Raw genomic sequence first — 23,163 nt, 5'->3', positions numbered from 1 at the left:
AAAAGGAAAAAAAAAAGGAAAATCATTACGAATTTTTTAACGATTCGTCATTTAGATAAAAATTAAACGTGAAGATGTAAGAAATAATTTCTATGATGTTTCAGGGCAATCGTAGGAGCTCCGGAGGCAGATACATCTCAAGTGGGTGTGTACAGGGGTGGCGCGGTTTACAGATGCGACATCGCGGCCGACGACAGATGCGACATCATCCACTTCGACGATAAAGGTAAGATCATCGGCGACAGTAACGTAGCAACGAACATGTTATCATGTCGAAGATGTGTCTTTTGCGAAATTTTATCGTCGATCTCTCGAAAGAAAATCGATACTAAAGCCGTCGAGATGGCAAATCGTTGATTCTGGATCGACGCTCGAGAATCGATTGCGACAGGACCGGTTTTGTATAATTTGCTCGTCAGAATCGAATATACTTAAAGATACATGTGTATATCGATATATACATACATAATAATACATAGAGTATAATCTATACTCTCTTCTTCCTCGGGTTTGCGCATCTTGAAATTGTTCCGTTCAAAAGTGACGACATAAGGCGGACAATAGAATTGTCTGTAATTCAAGTAGCAAACTGTAGTGATACTCGGGAGTTGCTAACTAAGTCTCTTCGCGTCTGACGTATGTCTTGAGATTTAATTCGATATCTTTCTTGTTCCGTTCCTTTTTCCTTTTCTTTTTCTTTTTCTTCTTCTTCTTCTTCTTTCCTTTTTTCTTTCTTTCTTTTCGACTCTTTCAGAGTAAGCACTTGTCCGGTACTTAGAGAGACGCACTCTTGTAGGTACGCTAACAAGACCTCCCTACCTCCAATTCCTACTTATATGTTCGCAGTCGCTGACCCACATTTTCATTCGCTTGAGTTTCAAAGTAGCTTCGTAATCTCGAGAGAAGGAGAGAGAGAGAGAGAGAGAGAGAGAGAGAGACACTGCGAAATAACCAGCACACTGACTATATAACGTTTCTATTCTTAGTAGACTCCACCTACCCTGCGTTGACCCTTCCATTTTTCGAAGGCCTTCCGTTCCAGATAATCTCTTCGTTCGATTCTAACATTCCAAATAATCAACTCTTGATGATCGACCGCTAGATTTAAATGGATTCGAAAAGAATGATCTTCAGTTATTATCGGTTCTTCGTCGAGTAAATAGAGAAACGTTTCAACATAGAATTTAATCTCAAAGCACGATTGAAATGAACACGGTACTACAGCTAGATGTAAATTAGAGGAATCAAGTCCGGTGCGAATTAGATGTATGTATCTACGCTTGCACACCTCGTAACGAGCGTATCTCTCTATGATCAGCAGGCCGTAACTCGGTACGATAATCTCAGCCATAATTTGCCGGCGCGAAAGTAATCGACCGGCTCGAGAAATCCTCGGCCGTTCTACCTGCTCGTTCGCTTATTTCAAGTTATCTCGAACACCTCCAGAACAAAGCACGAAACGAGCGGGATTATCTACCGGGACATGCGATTTACCGAAACGCTTCGATGATTCTACGAGAACTCTTTTACTTCTATCTTCATTTCTTTCTTTCTTTTTATTTCGTTTCTTTTTTTTTTTTTTTTTTTTTTTAGATAAGGAGTTTCTTATTTATTTATTTATTTTCCTTCTTAGAAGAGAGCTGTTAAATGCCTATCGATCGTATAAATCGTATTTCATCAATTTGCTGTTTATTATTATATATAAACAGCATGTATAACGATGAATATATAAGATAAATGATAAATTTTTAAATTAGATTTACATTTGTTTTAATACGTGTTGCAAAACAATTTTGATAAAAATAAGATACGATTAATGTATTTTCTATTTCGTTAATTTATATAGCTTATAATAATCCAATAATGTGGATTTGTTCTACATTTATGTATTTATATAAATAGATTTGAATAGATTTATTTTCGTGTACTAAAAAAAAAAAAAAGAAAAAGAAAAAGAAGAAGAAAATTAGAATGTACTGCATTTTTAATTAAGATACATTTTAATTGTACCTTTAAATCGTATCTTTTATGCTATGTTGAAACAAAAATACTTATGTAAAAATTTATATTAAATATATATTATATAAAATATTTTAAATGATACAATTTTGATAACTTTTACTCTCTCTCATTCTATCTCACTCTCTTCCTCTCTCCCTCTCTCTCTCTCTTTCTCTCTTTCTCTCAAAGCTGAGAAATATATTTTTGATACGTAAAAGGATCAGAGAGTTCGTTAGGTTAGATTAAATTAATTGGTTTCTCGTATAAAATACTTCACTATAAACGATAATTAGTTTCGTCTTAGATTCGATCTTCTTATCCAATTAAGATCGGATCGAAAGATTTCCTCTATCTTGTCAGGATAACAAGAAGATTCAGTCAGTCTTTGAAAATGATCGTGCGTCGCTCGAGAACAAAATCCAACAGTTTTAGCCTAAATTCCAAAAAAAAAAAAAAAAAAAAGAAAAAGAAAAAAATCAAAAAATACTCGAAATGCATAGTTGTACGTAGAAGAAACGATCTTAAAATAGTAATGAATTGCTCGACTAGTCGATCCGACTTTGCGGTGCCGTCAAGACGATGCAAACAAGATGCGTATTCGAAAATAGATCGCGAACGTTGCGTATGCCGCGAATGATGACGATGGTATGACCTAATGAAAAAGAACGAACAATAAATGACCTTCTATATAAATACAGATATTGTTATCCTTGTGTATCGTTAGACATGTATACACATAATACAAGATTATCGAATGAATGTAATGTAAATACAAATTTGTAACGAACAATTGTTATTTCATTAAAATCAATATCTTTACAATGTTAAGATCAGATCAATATAAATGTCCTTGATTTTTAAAGAGATAATATACATATATATATATATACAATAATTGAGAAATATAAATTGTGATATCGATTTTGTATCTAACACGAAGGAAAGAATTCGAAGAGCAGCGATTCCTGTCGATCTCGAGCGAGATCGTCATCGATCCTTATTCGAACTAATCCGGTCGATCCACCTGCGAGTTCCGACGCGTCTAAGTGCCAAACGATCTTCCCGATTCAGGATCGTATATCTGATTCAGTCTGCGTACGAGGAAGCGATCTCTCGAGTAGAGTCTTCCTCGAGGTCACTTACTCTTCGCCTAACTCAAAGTCCGACGTAAGACTGGTGGACGTAGAATGATTTTCTCGAAGAAGAACTTTGTGAAGAGGAACAGCAACAGGGTTAGGTAAACTCTCTTTTATAGAGAGTTCTATCTCGTCGTACATGCTGTGTAACCTCGAGATACCGAGAATCCGTACTCTTCGACAAGAAGTCGACCCTGCCTAATACAGAAAACCGTAAGGCGAGCCCTACGAACGCCCTGCCTACCCGAACGTTTGACACTTCTTGTTGGATACCACCTGGTGAACCTTCACGGGAAGGTCAGAAGATCCTATCCTCGGCTAATTGATCTTCTGTTCGACGGATCAAATTTACCGTTCGAATATATAGTTTCTTTTTTTTATTTTCCTTTTTTTTCAAATATTCCAAAGAATATTATTATTTCTATATTAACATTTACCACATATATATATATATATATATATATATATATATATCCATAATAATTATAATGCGTTAAAATTTTTTTAAACGTATGTAATTTACGATATGATTTTTAAGAGGTAAATAATGTAAAAAAATAATGTAAAAGAAACAAAAGTTTATATCGTACGTAAGTATTTCAAAATATTCATAGATAATAATATTATTATTTAACTTGACGCGAGCCAAGAGACAAGACGAAATATTTATAAATTTAATAAAACCGATCCGATCGATCGATCAATCATTTATTATTTCACTTCGATATCTCGAGTTTGTCGTGTCGATGGTAACTGGTATAGTTGAAAGACTGACTGACAACTTCCCTTTAAGGACCAATTGCGACCGATACGGTTAACGGCTTCGTATGGTTGCCAGAGTCAGAGTCAGAATAAGAGGAAGAAATGTCAGAAGTATGTTTCACCCGAAAGTAGGTATACGTATTCATACGAATTATCTACTGGGAATTATGAGGTCGGTTTATAGTTATCGGTTGAACACAATGTTTGTGTCGAAATTAAAACCCACGCGAATGAATCATTTGGATTCGTAATATCGTGCACCGTAAATTGTACATCACAAAAGTTGTTAGTTTCGACTTGAATTAATTCCTACTAAAGGTGCAAAAGTTACTAAAGAAACGTCATCCTTTTCATTCGTCGATCCTTTTCAACGTCATCGTATATTATCGTTTAGTTTCTTTAAATACGTTTTCTTAGCACGAACGATAAATTCAAAGAAAATTTTTACTCGATAACGTAACGTTCTCTCGTTCTTCTTCCAGGAAACAACCATGCCAGAAATCCGTCCCTACCTAGTAGTCTGACTCAGGTCGATAACAAAACGTTTCAATGGTTTGGCGCGACGGTATCTGCTTCGAGTAAAGATGGCGGTCCGATTATGGTGAGTAATTTTATTATTGAAATATCCGGAAAATGAATATCTTGAATTGAAATACGAAATGTAATAACGAGTATATTTCGAATAGCATTGACAAGTTCGTTTTAATTTTTGATGGAATAAAACAAAATGAAATACAACTGTATCCTTGAATCGTTTCGTTAACTAAGTACGTGCATATGCTTAAACGAGTTTTTTTTTAATCAATTATATGCATATAAAATAGATAATATTGGATTATATTTTCGATGGACAGGATGGATAGTACATGTAACGATGTGTGTGGCTTTGTTAAGTCAAATAATTTCACGTAGGTATATAAAACTATACACATCGGCACGCAAGTATCCAGACTTTGTGCGACGGGAAGCGAAGCTTTCTCGCAAGGACAAGGAAAAATAAACTGGAAGAATCCGGCCTTATTTCTGGCTTCTCAGGAAAACTCCTTACAGGGAATCGCAGTTGTTGAAAGAGGGAAGAAGAAAAAGGAAAAGAGAGAGAGAGAAAGAGAGTGTGTGTATGAGTGAGAGAGAAAGAGGGAAAGGGAAAGAGAGGATATTGGTGAAGGAACACGTGCGAGTTGTTCACAAGAGTTGAATAATCATAAATATTTATTTTCTCTCTAACCGAGAAAGTTAATCGATTAAAAGTTTCGCGAAAATTTAGCAAAATTCTCAAAAATCCTATTTTATACGAACGAATAGATAAACTCTCTCTTTCTCTCTCTCTCTCTCTCTCTCTCTCTTTCTTTCTCTCTTTCTCTCTCTCTCTTTCTCTCGATAGTCGACTCCATTCCTATTTTAGGAATTGAAAATAAACAAAGGCCAAAGTCCCTCCAATGTTGTTACTCCGAGGGCAAAATTCAGTCTAAAGTGGCAGAATATATCATGATAAAATCATGATCATCTGATAAAATTAATCGTAAACGTCGATGAAATCTCAAGATGATATTTTGTAATTTTAAAATTCGGCCACAACGCGTGATATTTGCTTTCTCCTTTTTTTTTTTTTTTTTTTTCTAAATAGAAGATATAAGCATTGCGAAAAGCAATCTTCGCTAATGTAGAAAGATTTTTACATTTCTCGGAGAGTCACGTATCATCCATTCGTAGACGGCGGTACGTCTGATGTACCGCAGCCCTTATTCACTTTGATGCATTTTCTCCAGAAACTCAACACAGTGGATAGTACGTAGTACATACATATGTACACGTAAAGCTTCTTGTAATCCGTTGAACTCCCTGAAAGTCTGGACCAGTGAGATGTTAGAAAAAAAAAGCGTACGAAAAATCTTGTAAATCCGGGACTGATGCGGAACGGCCCTATGTTTCTCCGAAAGTTTGCGCGAGAGATGGGCTTATGAAACGGCCTTTGATATGGCGGCACGATAATTACTTCCATAATGGGATCCAATGGAAGACGTCGTTATTTCGATTTTGTTTGTTTTGTTTGCTTAAAGAAAAGCATTATCAAAAATGTTTGATGAATTTCAAAGAAATTAAGGAGATTAATTGATCTTGAAATCAAACAAATTTATTATAAAAATCGAGATAATTAAAACATTGATTATAAAACACAGATTATGAAATAATAAGACACGATGGAAAGAATCCCTATTCTACATCTCCGTAAAATTATAAATTCATACAAAATGTTGGAAACATTGTAATCCTTTTTTCGTATTATATACTATGAAGAAAGGTCTCACCTAACACAGGTTATACAGGTGTGCTATCTAATTTGATCATCTTGAATATCTCTATTGTTTTCGACGACATAAGAATATCTCGAAGGATAAAGTTCAATCGTTGAAAGAGGTAAATACGATGACAGGGAAATTATGGTATAAGCTATATGATAGAATCTTTACTGTATGAATCAAGTGAAAGTTTAATGGACGTTTGGATAATAGAAGGAATAAAGAGAAATAAAGAGAGAAAAGAAAAACTGACAAGAGGCTATAAATAAAAAGACAATTACCGACAATTCCGTACTCGCGTAATTTTCATGCACAGGAAAACGTCATGCTTACTACTCTGCAACGACATTCTTTGCGTCTACCTTTCTGTCCGTCCGCCATTGTACTGGAATTATCTACTTACTCCAGAATGCGAACCCGCCGTAAATCGTCTCTTATTTTTAAATTCTCTTATATTTTTTTCTTCTTTTCTTTTTTTTTTTTTTTTTTTTATTTCATTTTGACGTTTCCAGTTTAAAATTCGAGAATGAAAGCGAAGAGGAACGTTTGATTTCAAGGACAAGCGGAATTAAATAATTCATTTATCGTCTTTTATCGTTCAAGAAACGTTAATCGTGGCGCGTGGTAAAATAAATTAAAGTGGAGAATCTTTGGAAAGAACGGACGTTTCTTTTAAAGATAGGAAGTACAATAGGTACGCGAGTCGCATAATCGATCATGCCAAACCTTTTGAAAGACGCACGATCCAGCACGCTAAAACAATGTACCCTCGACGTCCACATACTATTCTCATCACGGACTACGTGACGTCTATCAATGGTACTTGATGCAACCACGAAAATCGTTATCCGATGCATAGCGAATCCGACAAACTTGATTTATTTTTTCCTTTCGAGAATATAATAGTGTATTTTCATAATATATGACATTAAGAGGATAAAGCTAACGTGACGATTAAATTATTAATTGTTATCTTCGATGATCGAAATAACGATGATATATGAAATATCATGAATTTTAAGGGTTCTTGAAAATCATTAAGAGAAAATAAATGATGTAATAGAAGATGATTGAAATCTTTATCGGTTCTTTTCGTCGAACTATCTTGAAAGAGAAAACAGTAGTCGAATGAACGGTACATAAACGCAATAGGTAATCGTTGAGAATTGTCGTTGTACCGTTTCTTCCGTAATGACAGATTTCGATCTGAACATAGTCTTCTACCTCTTCCTTGTCCTCCTCCTCCTCCTCCTCCTCCTCCTCCTCCTCCTCCTCCTCCTCTTCTTCTTTTCCTTCTTCTTCTTCTTCTTTTTCTTCTTTTTCTTCATCTTCCTCGAACATACAACGTGCGTTTCGCACCGTCGTACGGACACGAACGACGAGCTACCACGATAATTACCTTCTATTAATTGCTTCCGAGAGAAAGGTCGCGTCTAAAGGGCAAACGAGCGAACGAGACTTCGACAGAAAGCAGCTCCCGAGCACGTTCGAATAATGCTCACGGTCTTTCTCTTCTAACAAAACAAAAAGTATTTTCGGATGGTGATCTTAAGCTGATGTTTACGAAACTCCTTTCTATTAATACTTTTCCTACATTCAAGATTATGTTGTAATTGTAAACTCGACGAAGAAACCTGTAAGACATGGCACTCTAGTTTTTTGGTTTTTCTTTTTCTCTTTTTCTTTTCTTTTTTATTTATTTTTTTTTTTTACTTTTCTCTTTTCTTTTTTTTTCTTTTTCCTTTTCTTTTTGAACGTTCATTTAATTTCTATTAAGTTCGGTCATGAGCTAAAAAATTTTGAACTTATAAATACAATTCTATAAACAAATAAGATTTATTAGTCATAGATAAATAAATTATTTTACGAAATATGCAATATTATTTTTCAATAATTTTTACATGCAATTAATGATATTCATAATAATCAAACGAAATGATTTCAAAAGTCTAAGTATTGTTTTGTCGTACGTCGTGAGATTTTTAAGACGTAAATTTATCCGAAGTGTACAGGATGGGAGGAATGGGGGGAGGGGGGGAAGGTAAGGAAAAAGTAAGAAAAGAAAAAAGTTAAAAGTTAAAAAAAAGATCAACCGAAAGAGTCGGGATATCAAAGCGAAGGTACAATCGCGACCTCGGCGACCCGGCTTGAAAGCAGAGCCTTGTACGAAATCCTCGAGACTTTCCTTCTTTCTCTTCTCTTCTTCTTCTTCTTCTTCTTCTTCTTCTTCTTCTTCTGTCTACCATCTTCTCCCCTTCGACACGCATGCACGCACCGTAGTCCCTTACGCTGTGACTTTCGCCCGTTTTGGGAATTCGCATGCGAGGACCCATCGAGTTTGCGTGAACGCAACGAAGGAAGGAGTCAGGAGGATCGATAGGATTCGAGATTGTCGTTTGTCGGCACACTCTCTTCGTGAGAATGGAAATGGCATTGTAGAGGATACTCGACAGGACAATGTTCCTTCAGAGAAGTCACCTTAGGCTACACCTCGCAAAGGACATATAAAATCTCGAGTATGCATTATCTATGCCGTATATTTCCAATGGGATCTTTTGCCTTTGAAAGATAAAAGAAAAAGCGTGAGGATCGAAGGAAAAAGGAATGAAACAAAACAAAAAGAGAAAAGAAAAAGAAAAATCCAAAACAAAAAAGGAAGGAAGAAAGGAAAAAGACTATAAATAATTTCTTCGACGTACATGATATATTATTACATCTATATCTAAATTTACGTTAAAATCTTTAATCAAAAACTTTAATAAGTATAAGCGATCGAATCAAATCTTTCACAAAGTGTTACCTATTACTACCTCTAATGTTATCTACGTTTATAATTAACGTATCTATATAATTATATATATATATATATATATATATATATATATGTTATTAGTGAAAGTTATTAAAATATTAGTTGGAGCTAAGAGACAGACTCATCTCTCTAGTCTGGAACTCGTCTAGCGAGGTACTTGGTCCTAGGAGTAGGAGGAGGAAGAAAAGGAGAAGGATGAGGAGGAAGATGAGAAGAAGAAGAAGAAGAAGAAGAAGAAGAAGAAGAAGAAGAAGAAGAAGAAGGGATCGGATAATCCGACGGTCAGACAATACGCATTCCAGTCGTGTGTTTTGTCGAGGGGACAAATTGCGACGCCCGTTAAACGATCCCTTTTTGCTCCGCGGTAGCCTTTCGTGGCCTCCTCCGAGACGGTTCGTTCTCGAACGAACCACTTTGCGCTCTCTCTCTCTTTCTTTCTCTCGAGTCTCCTTAGCGGCGTCAGCTCCGTCACGGGAACAAGGAAATGCGACCTTAATACGATAAAACACCGTGAAACTCGTCGTCCATGTTCGTAAACCAAAACAAAATCGATTGATTACAAGGACTAAAATAACGAATGACAATATTTGTATTTAAATTTAATATTTGGCACGTAAATTTTTCGGTCAAATCGGAATCATTAATTATGTAAAAGGTAATAAAAAAATAATATGATAAGCACGTGAACGAAACGATACGCGAATTCTTTCACAAAGATAATTATTAAAGTATTAATCGTATGAAATCTACCGATAACAAATTGTAGGATTCAAGGATGACAAATCGTCCGAGTTGTTTTCTCTGACAGTTGTGAGCTCCTAACCTTCCTCTCTCATACACATACACAAACACACACACACTCTCTCTCTCTCTCTCTCTCTCTCTCTTTTACTGTCTCTTATTATTCTATGTGTTCACAACCACAAGAATCATATGCTCGTATTTGTACGATGTATAAATAATGTTGTGACTCAGTATATACGAGGTGAGTCAACCTCGAAACTAAAGCAACTCCTTAGGCTCCACCTTTATGACGTAAATATCCCACTCTGTGACTACTCTGTTATTCTGTCACTCGAGAGTACTTACTCCTTTCTCATTTTTATTCTTATTCTTATTCTTATTCTTATTGTTATTCTTATTCTTATTCTTTTTTATATCTCCATTTTTTTCTTTCTTATTTTTTGCTTCTTTTTTCTCCTTTTTCGCATTAGTAATACGGAATAAAAAATTAAGAATGATATGTACGTAGATACATACACAGGCACACACACGAAAGTCTGGAGTCATAAAAAATCAACGTCGTAAAATTTTGATACTGTTCGCCGTGCGATAAATGCAAGCGACTTTTCTACGAAATAATCAAGCACACCGATCGACTATCAACGTCGTAATTCGTCGATTAACTCGCGAGGAAGTGGAACCCATTCACCGTTGATTTTCGTTTGCGTCATTAATTTCATTCGTGGCAAATAAAATGTCAAGGTGTTCGAAGACACAGACGAAAGGGAGATGGACGTTTTACGAGCGAACTATTACGGGCCATTTTTTTGTGGCAAAAAGAAAGAGAGAGAGAGAGAGAGAGAGAAAGAGAGAGAGAGAGAGAGAGAGAGAGACAGAGTCTACTACGAAGAAGGGTCTCCTTTCCTTTCCTTTCTTTTCTTTTCTTTCCTTTCCTTTTCTTTTCTTTTCTTTTCTTTTCTTTTCTTTTTGTTCCATTTCTTTTGGTCATTTTCGGACACCGTCTTTCCAGGTGTTGATCATTCATCATATTTTTATAACCGTCAGTTATCTCTTAACGGAAAAAGGAAAGAGACAGAGAAAGAGAGAAAGAGAGAGAAAGAGAGAGAGAGATACATATATATAAGTACTTACTCGAAGTAGTTATCACTGGGATTATGATTCACGACGTTTGAATAAAAGGATTTAGTTTAATCTTCTAGAAAGCCTTTGCGAGACATTCATTGTACTCCAAGAGATAAAGTTTCTTAATCCGTATAAACGGAAGATGAGAGAGAGAGAGAGAAAGAGTGAGAGAGAGAGAGAGAGAGAGAGAGAGAGAGAGAGAGAGAAAGCTCTTTCGGAATATAACGTCATCGGCTTTGTAAGAGACGAACATTGTACTCTCTAATGACTTCCGTCCTACGGAAGTAACCCGATTCGACGCCTTCGGCATTATAGGTAGTCGTATCGTCGAAGCTATATACGATGTGTGTATGAATCCGCATGTATTTATATTTTGATGTAGGAAAAGATCGGCCTTCCTTCTCTTTCAAATTTAATAAGACTGTCAATTGCTTTAAAACATGAAGGCGAGATCTATTCGAAACGATCAAAGTTGAGTGCAACTAACCAGAGATGACCTCATTCGTATCCCGAAAATAACTTTCGCTTAAGTTTTACTTTAAGTTTTTCGCTGAAGTAAAACTTTACTTCGTTTAAGTTTACAAACTTTTAACGATCGTCCTCCTCCTCCTCCTCCTCCGATATTTTTTAATTTTTTTCTTTCCTTTTTTTTTTTATCCTTTTTTTTCTTTTTTTTTTTTTTTTTACATCTGTCTTATCACTTGTACGGATGAGATCTTTTCAAAAGATTTTTCAACGTATCGTTTCTATTTAATCATTCGAAACTTTTAAGTTGCATAATGATCCCTCATGTGTTTAGTGAGTCTTGTCATTTATTCTAAACGCGATACTCCGTGACTTTGAAGGATCTTTGAGGCCTGCGCGTGCGCGCACGTGCGTTACACGTTCGAACGAACAATAAAGGCGCAAAAGCATGAAAAGCTTTACGACGATGTGAGACCAGCTGCCGTTTAGTTTTCTCTCTTCTTGGCCCGCGTCCAATCGGTCGATCGTAAAGTTCGACGAAGAATCGTAAATGGCGTGAACAAACTACGTGCGTGTTCTTCCTTTTCAACGTACGTTGCGATTGCAAAAATTATTTTTTCGATAAGAGATATAGCTATATATATATATATATATATATATATATTCATGATGCATAATCTTCATAGTATTTGATTATTTCAAATTTATTTAATTATATAAATCGTTCTATACGTATATATGTATATATATTTGTATGTATAGGTAATTGTTATATGTATGTTTGTATATATCTATACATATGATACATAGAAGGAACACTTTATTCGTTAAATTCACGAACGACTTCACACTTTTCTCCATCCCCGTTCATTGAGATGCCTGTTGAAAGCTCGTGAAGTGGCCCACCGAGGAAGACATTAAAGGAACCATGTTATTAGCCGTGTTTTAAGCTACCTCAAGTGGTCCTCGAGTTTATACAGATCGTACTCGAGTGATCGTAAAAGAAAAAAAAAAAAAAAAAAGAAAATGAACAAAATAGGATATGTCGTATTCCATCCATTATTTCTATATTTCTTTCGTAGATTTAAACGCGCTTTAATTATTATATTATCGGATGGCAAATAAATGTTTATCGTTCTCTTTAATATAAAAGAAAAGTAAAAGATGAAACATTCTCGTAAGAAGCGCTTGCAATCGTAAAAAAATAATAGAGAAAAATTTCATATCCTATATTTTTCAAATGCCGTCTGATTTTTTTTTTTTTTTATTTCCAAATGTAACATAGTGTAACATTTTTTTGTAAAACATGTTTTTTTTTTTTATAAATAATTTTTGTTTATAATAAAAGCAGTTGTACAATTTTCTCCCATAAAAAATATGGTTCATATATTTATCCATGTTTTATAATAATGTATACGAATTTTAATCAATGAGACATAATTAAAATTTCTATCAGTATAAAAGTTTAAATAACGTATTCGTAAAAAAAAAAGACAAAGTTTTTCCATTATTTTCTTAATTCCATTAATCTCTATCTAAATTCGATTTTAAATCTTCTATCAATAAAACAGTAGAGAAATTCCGTTTTGTCAAGAGACTTTTTGCAATCGTGAAAGGAAAAATCAAGATGAATTAAACATACCATATATATATATATATATATATATATATATATACAGGATGTCCAAAAAGCATGGGACCAAACTTATACTATGTATTACTGAGGTCCAAAAGAATGGAAAAAAATTCATATAAACTTATGTCCAAAAATGCTTTATTGAAAAGAAATATACTTTTAAAGTTATGTACGATTTATTTCCATTTTACGAATTAATAATTGACCAATTGACTGTTGGTCTTCTAGATTACTTGACTTAACGCCTCTGAACTTCTATTTATGGAGTCATGCAAAAGAATTGATTTATAAAAATATGATAAAAACCAGAAGATGAACTTTGTTGAATGTATTTAAAATGCATTTACTTTTATTTCCAATACAATTGGAATATCAGAATATTAAGAATTCGGCAATCATTAATTTGACGAATGCATTCTTGCAGGAGAAATTTTCGAACATTTCTTATGACTGTCATAATAAATCATAAAAATCATTAAAAGCATTAAAAGCATATATCTTTTCAATAAAATCTTTTCAATGAAAGCATATATCATTTTCGAACATAAGTTTATACAAATTCTTTCATCCATTTGATGATTGAGTAATACGTAATATAAATTAAGTACTATGCTTTTTCGATATCCAATATATATTCAATATGCATTTTTATTTTCTCACAAATTTAATAATGTCACATTAAAGATATTATTTACTACCTAACTAGCTTATCGTCGTTCTCTTTTAAATCGAATGATACTCGAACGAACGAAGAAAACTAGAAGGAATCGTGTTTATAAGAACCTCGCAATCGAATTCCTACGACTCGCTCGGTCGAGTTCTTTCTTCTCTTGGATTCTATTTCATCTCGATGACTTCCTCTCCTTCCTTCCTTCCTTCCTTCCTTCCTTCCTTCCTTCCGTCTGTTTTTCCTTCCTTCCTTCCTTCCTTGTTTCTTCTTTTTCCTCTTCTTCTTCTTCTTCTTCTTCGATTCTTCGGCCGAATTCCTTCGTTCGTCGCGGCACCGGTGAAAGGAATCGCCAAAGGTTTCTTTATTTGGAACGACCGATAACCGTTTCTTTCCGCTTACGGCTTCGACGACATAGTCGCGAGCTCTTCGTCAACCGCCATTATTCTTTTCGATGTCGCGCCGAACCGAAAGCAGAAATGTGCGAGAGCGTACTTAACGGTCGTTGTTGCTCTCCGTCAGTTGGCATTGAGACAAGTCATAGTGGTTCTTCGTACGTTATCATAGCGGTAATCCTTCAACGATTGAGCTAAACTGGCGTAATGGATAAATTACGCTACTTTGGCGCATAGTCTTCTCTCTATTATTTATCTTTCTCTCCCTCTTCCTTTCTTTTTCATTCCCTTTCTCTTTCCCCCTTTCTCTCTCTCTCTCTCTTTTTCTCTCTCTCTTTCTCTCTTTCTCTCTTTCTCTCTCTTTCTCTTTCTCTCTCTCTCTTTGGTTTTTTTTTTTACTTTCATACATAATACACGTCATTTGTTATCACATGAGTTAATACGATTAATCCTTTAAAATATTTACACTATTTTGTTTTCATTCATTTATTTATTTATTTTTTCTTCTCTTTTTCTTTTCAATTAATTCTTATCCGGTTTATTCATATAGGATCTATCATGATCACATTCGTAGAATCGAGTAACGTTCGTAGAATCGAATAACGTTCGCGCGTGAAACAAGTTAATCGATGGAATCGAATTCCCTTTCCTCGTAATTCTTGATTAAAAGAAGAAGCAGATGGATGGGATGTAGTGGGTGTAGACCTCACCGGTTACGAGCAACAACGTGTTCCAGATACAAGAGAATCGCGTGCGTATAACGACGAAGCTCGTTGTAACGCCCCTTAATTGGCTCGCAATTAATATTGGCCGTGTTGCGTGCATCGAACGAAACCGGTGCGCATTCGTATAATTCTTCCTCAAAAGGATGAACATGAGAGAAAAAGGAAGAAAGAGAGAGATCGAGAGAGAGAGAGAGAGAGAGATAGAGAGAGAGAGAGAGAGAGAGAAAGAGAAAGAGAGTTAGCAACACGTGCGTGCTTTTGCTCCTGGTGTGTGCATGTGAAATCGACGTTCGAGCCTCGTTAAGGCTCGTTTACACGGGCCAACCTTGAAAAACGATTAAAATATTAACGTGTTGCAAGCGCAAACAATGAGAGTTATGTGTGTTCGCTCAAGGCTATATCGTTCGAAAGATTCCGAAGAACTACTATCTCTTCTTTTCATTATCCTCTTCTTCATCATTTTCTTCTTATTCTTCTTATTTTCGTTTATAACGATTTATACGTTGTATCGTTAGAAACACGAGCGGGAAATAATTCAATCCTCTTCACCTGCTACTTATTCTCTCGAGGTCAATGGCTGCTTCTGTTGGCCGGTCAACTACAGAAGATCGACGTAACTCGATTGGATTATTATCAAGCGAGAAACAACGAGAGGGATGGTAGTCGAACAGGATGAATTCGTCACGATGATCATCGATGTTATTAATAGGTAACGAGGGAGAAAAGTGGTCAATTTTTTGAACGTTGCTTGGACAGTTAAAGAATTCAATATATATGTATATATATATATATATATATATATATATATATATAGATGAAGAAATCGATATATATATTTATAATCATTCTAATATATATAACGATTTCTTTATTTCATGATTCTTTAATCACGATGCTAAGAAGCGTTCTTGCGTTTCGTGATTTCATTCAAGATAAAAACTTAATGCGAGATACGGTTCAATAACGTCCATGCAGTAGCTGATCGTATGGGTAATGATAAGTTCTAAATACGACTATGATCTATACACATTACGCAATATATACTGGTAACGTATACAGATATATCCTCGAACTTGAAGGCCTTCAACAAGTACATAATTAAATGATATCATCTATTAAAGTATACTTTCTTCTGCATCTAACGTTCAAATAAATACTTACTAACATTCATTGTGAAACTTTCAATGCTGTTAGCATTAAATGAACGAAACTGTGAAGTAAATAACACGGACTCGTTAAAATGCTCGTCTTATTGCGAGCAACGCATCGTTAACAATGCAAACACACTCAAGGATAAGGAAAGAATGAAGAAAGATATTATGAATGGTTTTTAACTTTATTCAATTAAGTTTTTCCTTTGTTACAGGCATGTGCTCCGAGATACATATGGTTTTCTCTATCACAGCCAAGATACGATCCTGACGAATCGAGATCGATTAAAGAAACCATTGCTGGTAATCGAAGAGATCCAGTCGGTACCTGTTGGGTAGTCGACAAAAATTTCAACGAATCTCAAGAATTTTCCCCATGTCGAACGAGTGAGTATTTTCTTATTTTCTTTTTTTTCTGTTTTCTTTTTTTCTCCCCATTCCTCATATCGATTACCAAAAATCAATTAAAATCATTCGAGTATTTCAACACGCTAGTTCGAAATACTTCAATGATCTATCGTACATGTGCTGACCATTCCTTCCTGGATTTAACTCTTGGATTTAGGGAAAAATGTTGAAGAATGACGTCTGTTTAGACTCAAATTCAAGTGTTATAAACAGTCGTAAAGTGGCGAGTCTTTGTTTGAAACAGACATATCTTTGCTACTGTTCCTTCTTTTTATTAGTTCTGCTCTTTCTCTTTTTCCTGTTCTTTTTTTCCAATTCATTTTTCTTTTTTTTTTTTCTCTTTCCCTGTTAAGAGGAATTTGAGGAGTCTCGAATTTATCCGAAGAAAGGTAAATCCTTGACGGAAGGGGAGAAAGTTTCGAGAATCACAAGGATCAAGGCGACATATGGTCATGTTCTGAAACTATAGCAACCATAAATACGTCTCGTAACAGGATACTTCCTGCCAACCCGTAGGTACTTACTTACTTACCTCCCCGCCTTTCGCGTTTTAATGACAAAAGACATATCGACTTTCGTTGTGTGAGACCCTACGAGATCCGAGTCTCGTTGTTCCGAGATAATTTCAAGTACAACAAAATTCAATTAGCCGAGGAAAAATGTCGATAACTCTGTCTATTCTCTTCGAGTTAAACATTTCCGATCGAAATCTCACGATTCATGTATTATCGAGCAAGGAAAAGTCATCTTCCGGCTCAAAATTTATCCGTGTTTTTTTTTTTTTTTTTTTTTTTTTTTAAGAGTCGAAAAACACTTGACTCCAACGATCCAACCTAACAATAAGAGATAACAATCGTGCTAATATAGCTTCTTTGCGTTATCGATTTTCTTTATCGGCAGAGTAAAGTAGCTGTTCCGTGTTATCTCATAAAGGCAATATCTTATTTGCGACGAGGAGACAAGGGGAAACGCATTACCTCGAAATTTCGATCATTGAAGCGAGCTCTCGTGGCGTGATCTCATCGCCGAGAAATTCCAAGCTCGTGAATCGCGTAATTAAACAATTTGTTGGATCCGAAAGTTAAAGAGAAAAAGAGAGATAGAGGAAGAGAAAGAGAAAGAGAAAGAGAAAGAACGATTAGAAGAGAAACGAGAAACCGTAAGCATTTTAACATTTTCCTTGGAATTGTATTTTAGCGAAAGGTTCTATCTGCTTGATGGAGGAGACACTTTGTAATTTATAACGCATCTTTCTTCGCGTTTTATTTTACGAATGAAAAGTCGTAACATCGTCGCGAGCATTGTTCGTTTTTATTGTGAAAGAAAAGCCACATCCTTTCGCCCGTATGCCTTTCAACGGTTTATCTTTCAAGCACTGTCACCAATAGACAGATACTCTTACCAGCATACAGGTACTCACTTACTTGACACTTGTTCGTGAAACTTCTGACGTGTGACCCATTCGTTGAAATTAACGAAAGTTACGTTAATCGAGATACCTATACTCAGAATCGTTATTAATTTTATCAGCTGAATTTATTAAATTTATTTTTATTAAAAATGAAATGATACGAATGAAGAAACAATGATTTGATTGATCGATGAACATTGATTGATTTTTTTTTTTTTAATAAAAACGATCGACGAAAGAATTGAAACGAATAATTCTTTCTTAGAAATAAATTATACCATTCAATTAAATGGACTGATTTTAATCGTTTTTATAGAAATTTTTATTTTTAATTTTATCGCATGTTTTCTCAAAGCAAATATATTATGATTTTTTTTTTCTATCGTATATATATATGATCTATTTTATAATCAATTTATTACCATTGGATTTATGGAAATTGATTTTATTGATATATATATTTATGCGCCCTGATTGGTTAGATATTGTATATTATTTATATACAAGGTGTAATGCATTAAGATTTATTTTTATTTGAATATGTTTTTCATATTTTTCTATGCATTTAGATTGTTTATTTTTATGATTTATATATTACGTATTGTTTTTTAAAATATTTAATGCTTATCCCATACAATCAATCAATTTTATCAAATCTAAATTTTCCAATACTTCTGATTTTGTTTTTGTTATATATTTTGACCAGTTTAATTTTTCATTTTGATATTTTGAAAACATAAAGACAAGTATGGTTACATAAATGACTAACGACGTTACATAAGTTATTACGATCAATTTGCTTGATTCAGAGTCTGATAAAAAAAAAACTTCCTATATTATCACCTTCTCTTCATACTTATTTTCACTGGTATCTCTCATGTTGAGACATATACATTAAAATGCTATGTTTTTCATTATGAAATTCAAGCTCGTATCGTTGTATCGATCAAAGTTAAGATAATTTGTTACAAAATAATAAATAATGATTTGAGTAAATTTAAGTATAAGGTCAAATTGACGGATTACATGAATCTAATATTAATAGTATTAAAAGAGAAATGATTTATTAATTCTTCTTTTATCAGAAGAAAAGTGAAATCTTTATGAGCAATTGATCCATTAGGACGGATTAAGGATTCATTTATTATAGCTAAGTCTTCAATTAAAAATGGGATTTTGTTGTATAGACTTGTACAACGTTTGATTTCAATCTGACTATCATATTTGATCATGTATAAATGTGTCAAACATGGAACAATTATCGCACGGTCGTATATAAATGGACTATTAATTTATTTTTGTTAACTCGATAAGGTTCATACGTATACATGCTTTCTAGATCGTCGATTTAAAGATTGTCGGTCGCGGTATCCGTTAGATTAGAGAAAGCAAGGACAAAACGCGAGGAGCACATTCCACGACGAAAGGCACCCACTCGTTCGCTGGTGTTATATAGATACGTTGAAAAAAATGATAATTAGAAGGCGCCATAGAGCGCAAACGGTACTAAGTCAGCGCCGTTCTAACGAGGCCAATTAGCACTTGATCCTACTTGAATTACGATCAAGCTGGCGATTTCTGCCTGCCGGTTATGTTGCTATACGTTGTTTCTTTTTCCGGCTTGCCGATTCATTAAAACAAATTGTTGAGCGACACCAACGCAATTTATCGCTGTGTTTCGACGTTAAATTCACATCATAATCATTTTTTTTGTCGGAAACTATGATATATATATATATGCTTTTCGGACACCATGTATGTATATATATATATATATATATATACGCTTGTATATAAAATGTACAATGAACGATTACCATGAATAGATTAGGAATTTCACGGAGAGAAGAAAAAAATGGCATAATAATAAATGTCAACGTGTTCTTGATCGTGTTATATATATATATATATATATATATATATATATATATATATATATATATATATCATATAAAAGGTTTCTATATTACCGACGTGGATATAAATAATTCTACAATTAAAGAGAGAAACAGATAAGGAACGAAGGTCGATAACCGATATAAAAGAATAAAGAAATATATGGGAGCGACAGTAGCAATGGCCTTCGAATTTCTATAGAAAAATGATACGATAAAATACGCGTTCAACTGTACGTATAATAATGCACAAATGCGTGGACTTCTCACACGTTCGCAGCATCCGAGAGTATCACAGTGACTCCATTCATCGCATGTAATTCGATTAAGAGACGCGCCGAACAACGTGATTCCCGAACCACTCGACTTTGTGATTTCGATTCTTTCGTCTAAACAATCTTTTACGATTCACTTTTTTTTAATTATCGATATATTAAATATTTCGATATTCGTTATTACATTTTCTATATTTTTAAATAAAATTTAAAAATATAAGAAAGTGATCAAGTCGGCAAAATCAAATTTTGGAAAGTATCTCGAACAGAAATGTTAAATATTTCTTATAAATATTTATTGAACAAAGAAGTTGAGAAGTCGACAAATATTCGCGATTAACTCGAATGCAATGGAAGGACTTTCTTTTCTCTCTCTTTCTCTCTCTCTCTCTTTCTCTTTCTTTCTGTCTTCTTATCCGTGACGAGTAAAAGTCCGGAAAATACCGATCGATCTTGACTTTTTATCACGTTTCTCCAGTGCGTCAATGATCAGAGTCGGATCACGGATCACGAGAAACGATCGATGTAATTGCGTGAGTGGCAGCTCTCGTCCAAAGTGACCAATCGTTCGTCGGTCTCTCTCTCTCTTTCTCTCTCTCTCTCTCTTCGTCTTTCTCTCATAACGTATGTAAAAGTTCATGCGTGGTGGTAAAACACACAAATACATTTGTGTGTGTGTCTATGTGTGTGTCTATGGAAGAAAGGCACGGCCGAGATCCTCCGACCGGAGAGCAGACCGGATATTCTCCCCCATTCGAGCCTACATTTCTTACAGTCCGTGTACACTGCTATGACCCTGCGTCGACGGTCTTGGACAATATTTAATTCAATTGACGATTGACCATTCCAATTGAAATATTTCATTATCAATCAGAATTAAAAATGAAATTATTTAAATCAATGTTGAGACACTCGTAAATAATATAAATTTTATTAGATATTTACTCGTTAATCGAATTAAATTCTCTTTGCGAAATTAATGTTTTATATATATATATTTTTTTTATCGTTTTTTTTCTCATTTGTTATTAATTTGAAAAATCTTTTAAGTCCATTGATAATGATCAAAATTGAAATGATTTGCATGTCTTTCAACAGGATTATTTTTTAAATAATTGAAACTAATACGACTAATTATTTCGTAGACACCCTGTAAATCTTCGTATCGTTTTATTCATAAACGTCGACATATCTAGTTCCGTCCCTGTTCCGCAATAAACGCATCGTCACTTCTATCGCTCTATCGAGATTCGGTCTTCTTAATTAATTAATTAATTAATTAATTAATTAATTAATTAATTAATTAAACGTGGCCCTACGTCGAATCTGATTCGTCATCGCATCTTGTTTGATCTTCTTGTATGTCGATAGAAAAAAAGTGTTTGAATAATTGTAGATATTTCTCGTGTTAAAATATTTAATTGAAAGATCATTGAGAATGGAATGAGGTTAATTATTTGAACCTCTTAAAAAGTTAATGTTTTAATTTAATTGAAAATCGATATTTCTTTCTCTCTCTCTCTCTCTCTCTTCCTTTTTTTTTATTTTTTCTCTTCCTTTTTTCTTATGAATAGATCGATAAATTTATTTTTCTCTTAATAAGTATATCGTAAAATAAATCATAAGGTTATACGAGAGATATGAAAAGCTTGACCGTTCGAGTTTCTCTAACGATTTCGTTTATTTCTTTTCATAATATTAATAGACGATTCCGACGTTCCTTCGTTTGAAAGTGTGAGAAAGATTACGAATGAGGTTACGGCAAAAGATGTACGTTGTAGGTACCTAACACGCATCGTACGCGTTTCATGCGTGGCGTGCGTGACGTAAGCGTATTCGTGGACGACGGGGTTTGGCTTTGCTGAGGTCAGGGATCCAAACAGGGAGATCTGATCTCAAAAGGCAGATTTCTCACGTCCGCTTACGTCGAGAGATTCTCAATGTAGGTATCAAGAAGCTCCATCTTATTTCTGCGCGAATTCGATGCCTTTCTTTTTATTTTCTTTTACTTTCTTATTTTCTCTCTCTCTCTCTCTCTCTCTCTCTCTCTCTCTTTGTCTCTCTCTTTCTTTTTTTCTTTCTTTCTTTTAGCTTCCAAAGTTAAAAATCTGTCGTTTGATATTCGAGAAACGATCCACTTGTAATCTTTTTCCCTCCTTATCGAACTCGTAACTTTCCACTTTATCGTTGACATTGTCTCAGTTTCATGCGATAACCGTTATGGTAATCGTGACTTGGAGAAAATTTAAGACCACCCTGGGCGACTTTCCTTACTACTTTCATCCTTTTTCTTTTCTTTTTTCTTTTTTTTTCTTCTCTCGTATTTTTACCTTCTTATCTATGTGGCCGTTCCGATAGCCGCTGACAAACAGTAGTGACCGTCGACTGAAAGTTCGGAAGCTTTCCCGTACGGTCGGTGACTGAGAGATAAGACAGATAGCACGTGAAACTGGAAGCTTCATTCTCTCTCTCTCTCTCTCTCTCTCTCTCTTCCTCTCTTTCTTCCTCTCTCTCTTTTTCTTTCTCAATTTAAAGCCAGATAGTTCATTCGAATTATAATTAACATGTTACGTAAAGGAAATATATATATATATATAGATATTTTAACCTTCGTAAATAATCAATAATTAAATTGGCAAAGAAATCGCATTCTTTTCAATGTAAAAATTTTCAATATCGGTATACCGGAAATAATATGTAACGTAAAACGAATGTTAACGAAAAGGTTAATTAATTAAAATCTTTTATCCTTATCTATCGATAAGTTATCGAAGTTTCCTGCTTGGCGCCCGGAATTTTTCTATGGAACTAAATCAAAGAAGAAGGAATTCTCTCGTGGGCATGGCGAACTAGAAGATATAGAGAAAATGAGTCGTAGACTAGCCGAGCGAAGATCGATCCGAGGTTAATGATGCGTGCACCTACCCATTTAGGCGTATGCACACGATGCCTTTGAAACGTATGCCGTTCAACTTCCTAGTCAATAACTCGTAATACTCGAGGTTCGACCTCCGGCGTGTTCAAATGCCGTCGAAATGCGCCAGAGTACTACTTCCGTTATAAGTAATACGAATTTCAAAACTTTCGAGAATTTCCTGAATGTATTTCAATCGAAATCCCGATTATTTTATCGATCATCTAGATAACGATCGAGCGAACCTGTTTGTCTATAAAAAAAAAAAAAAACATTTACTGTTCTTTTTTTATCTTTTTTTTTAAAAAAAAAAAAAAAAAAAAAAAAAGAAACCATTGAATCATGAC

The 23,163-nt window shown here is 34.5% G+C and overlaps 1 protein-coding gene across 5 annotated transcripts in view; it reads left to right on the top strand.

The window, feature by feature from the left end:
* Positions 1-23,163, top strand: part of if (integrin subunit alpha inflated) — a 51,434-nt gene that overhangs the window by 12,478 nt on the left and 15,793 nt on the right. For 3 of the 5 annotated variants that reach the window (XM_085658923.1, XM_035879578.2, XM_035879555.2), the window contains 3 exons: positions 105-226; positions 4,382-4,500; positions 16,129-16,300. In XM_085658923.1, coding sequence (XP_085515049.1) covers positions 105-226; positions 4,382-4,500; positions 16,129-16,300 — 413 coding nt within the window. Of the gene's footprint in view, positions 1-104; positions 227-4,381; positions 4,501-16,128; positions 16,301-17,301; positions 17,481-23,163 lie in introns of those variants that run through there. The other 2 variants (XM_035879586.2, XM_035879595.2) reach the window with 2 other exon arrangements.

Source organism: Vespa mandarinia, chromosome 8 (assembly GCF_050613455.1).
Source record: "Vespa mandarinia isolate Hongniang chromosome 8, ASM5061345v1, whole genome shotgun sequence".
NCBI classification, from domain to species: Eukaryota; Metazoa; Arthropoda; class Insecta; order Hymenoptera; family Vespidae; genus Vespa; species Vespa mandarinia.
Note: the sequence above shows the minus strand (reverse complement) of the source record. Positions and strands in the feature narration are given on the sequence as shown.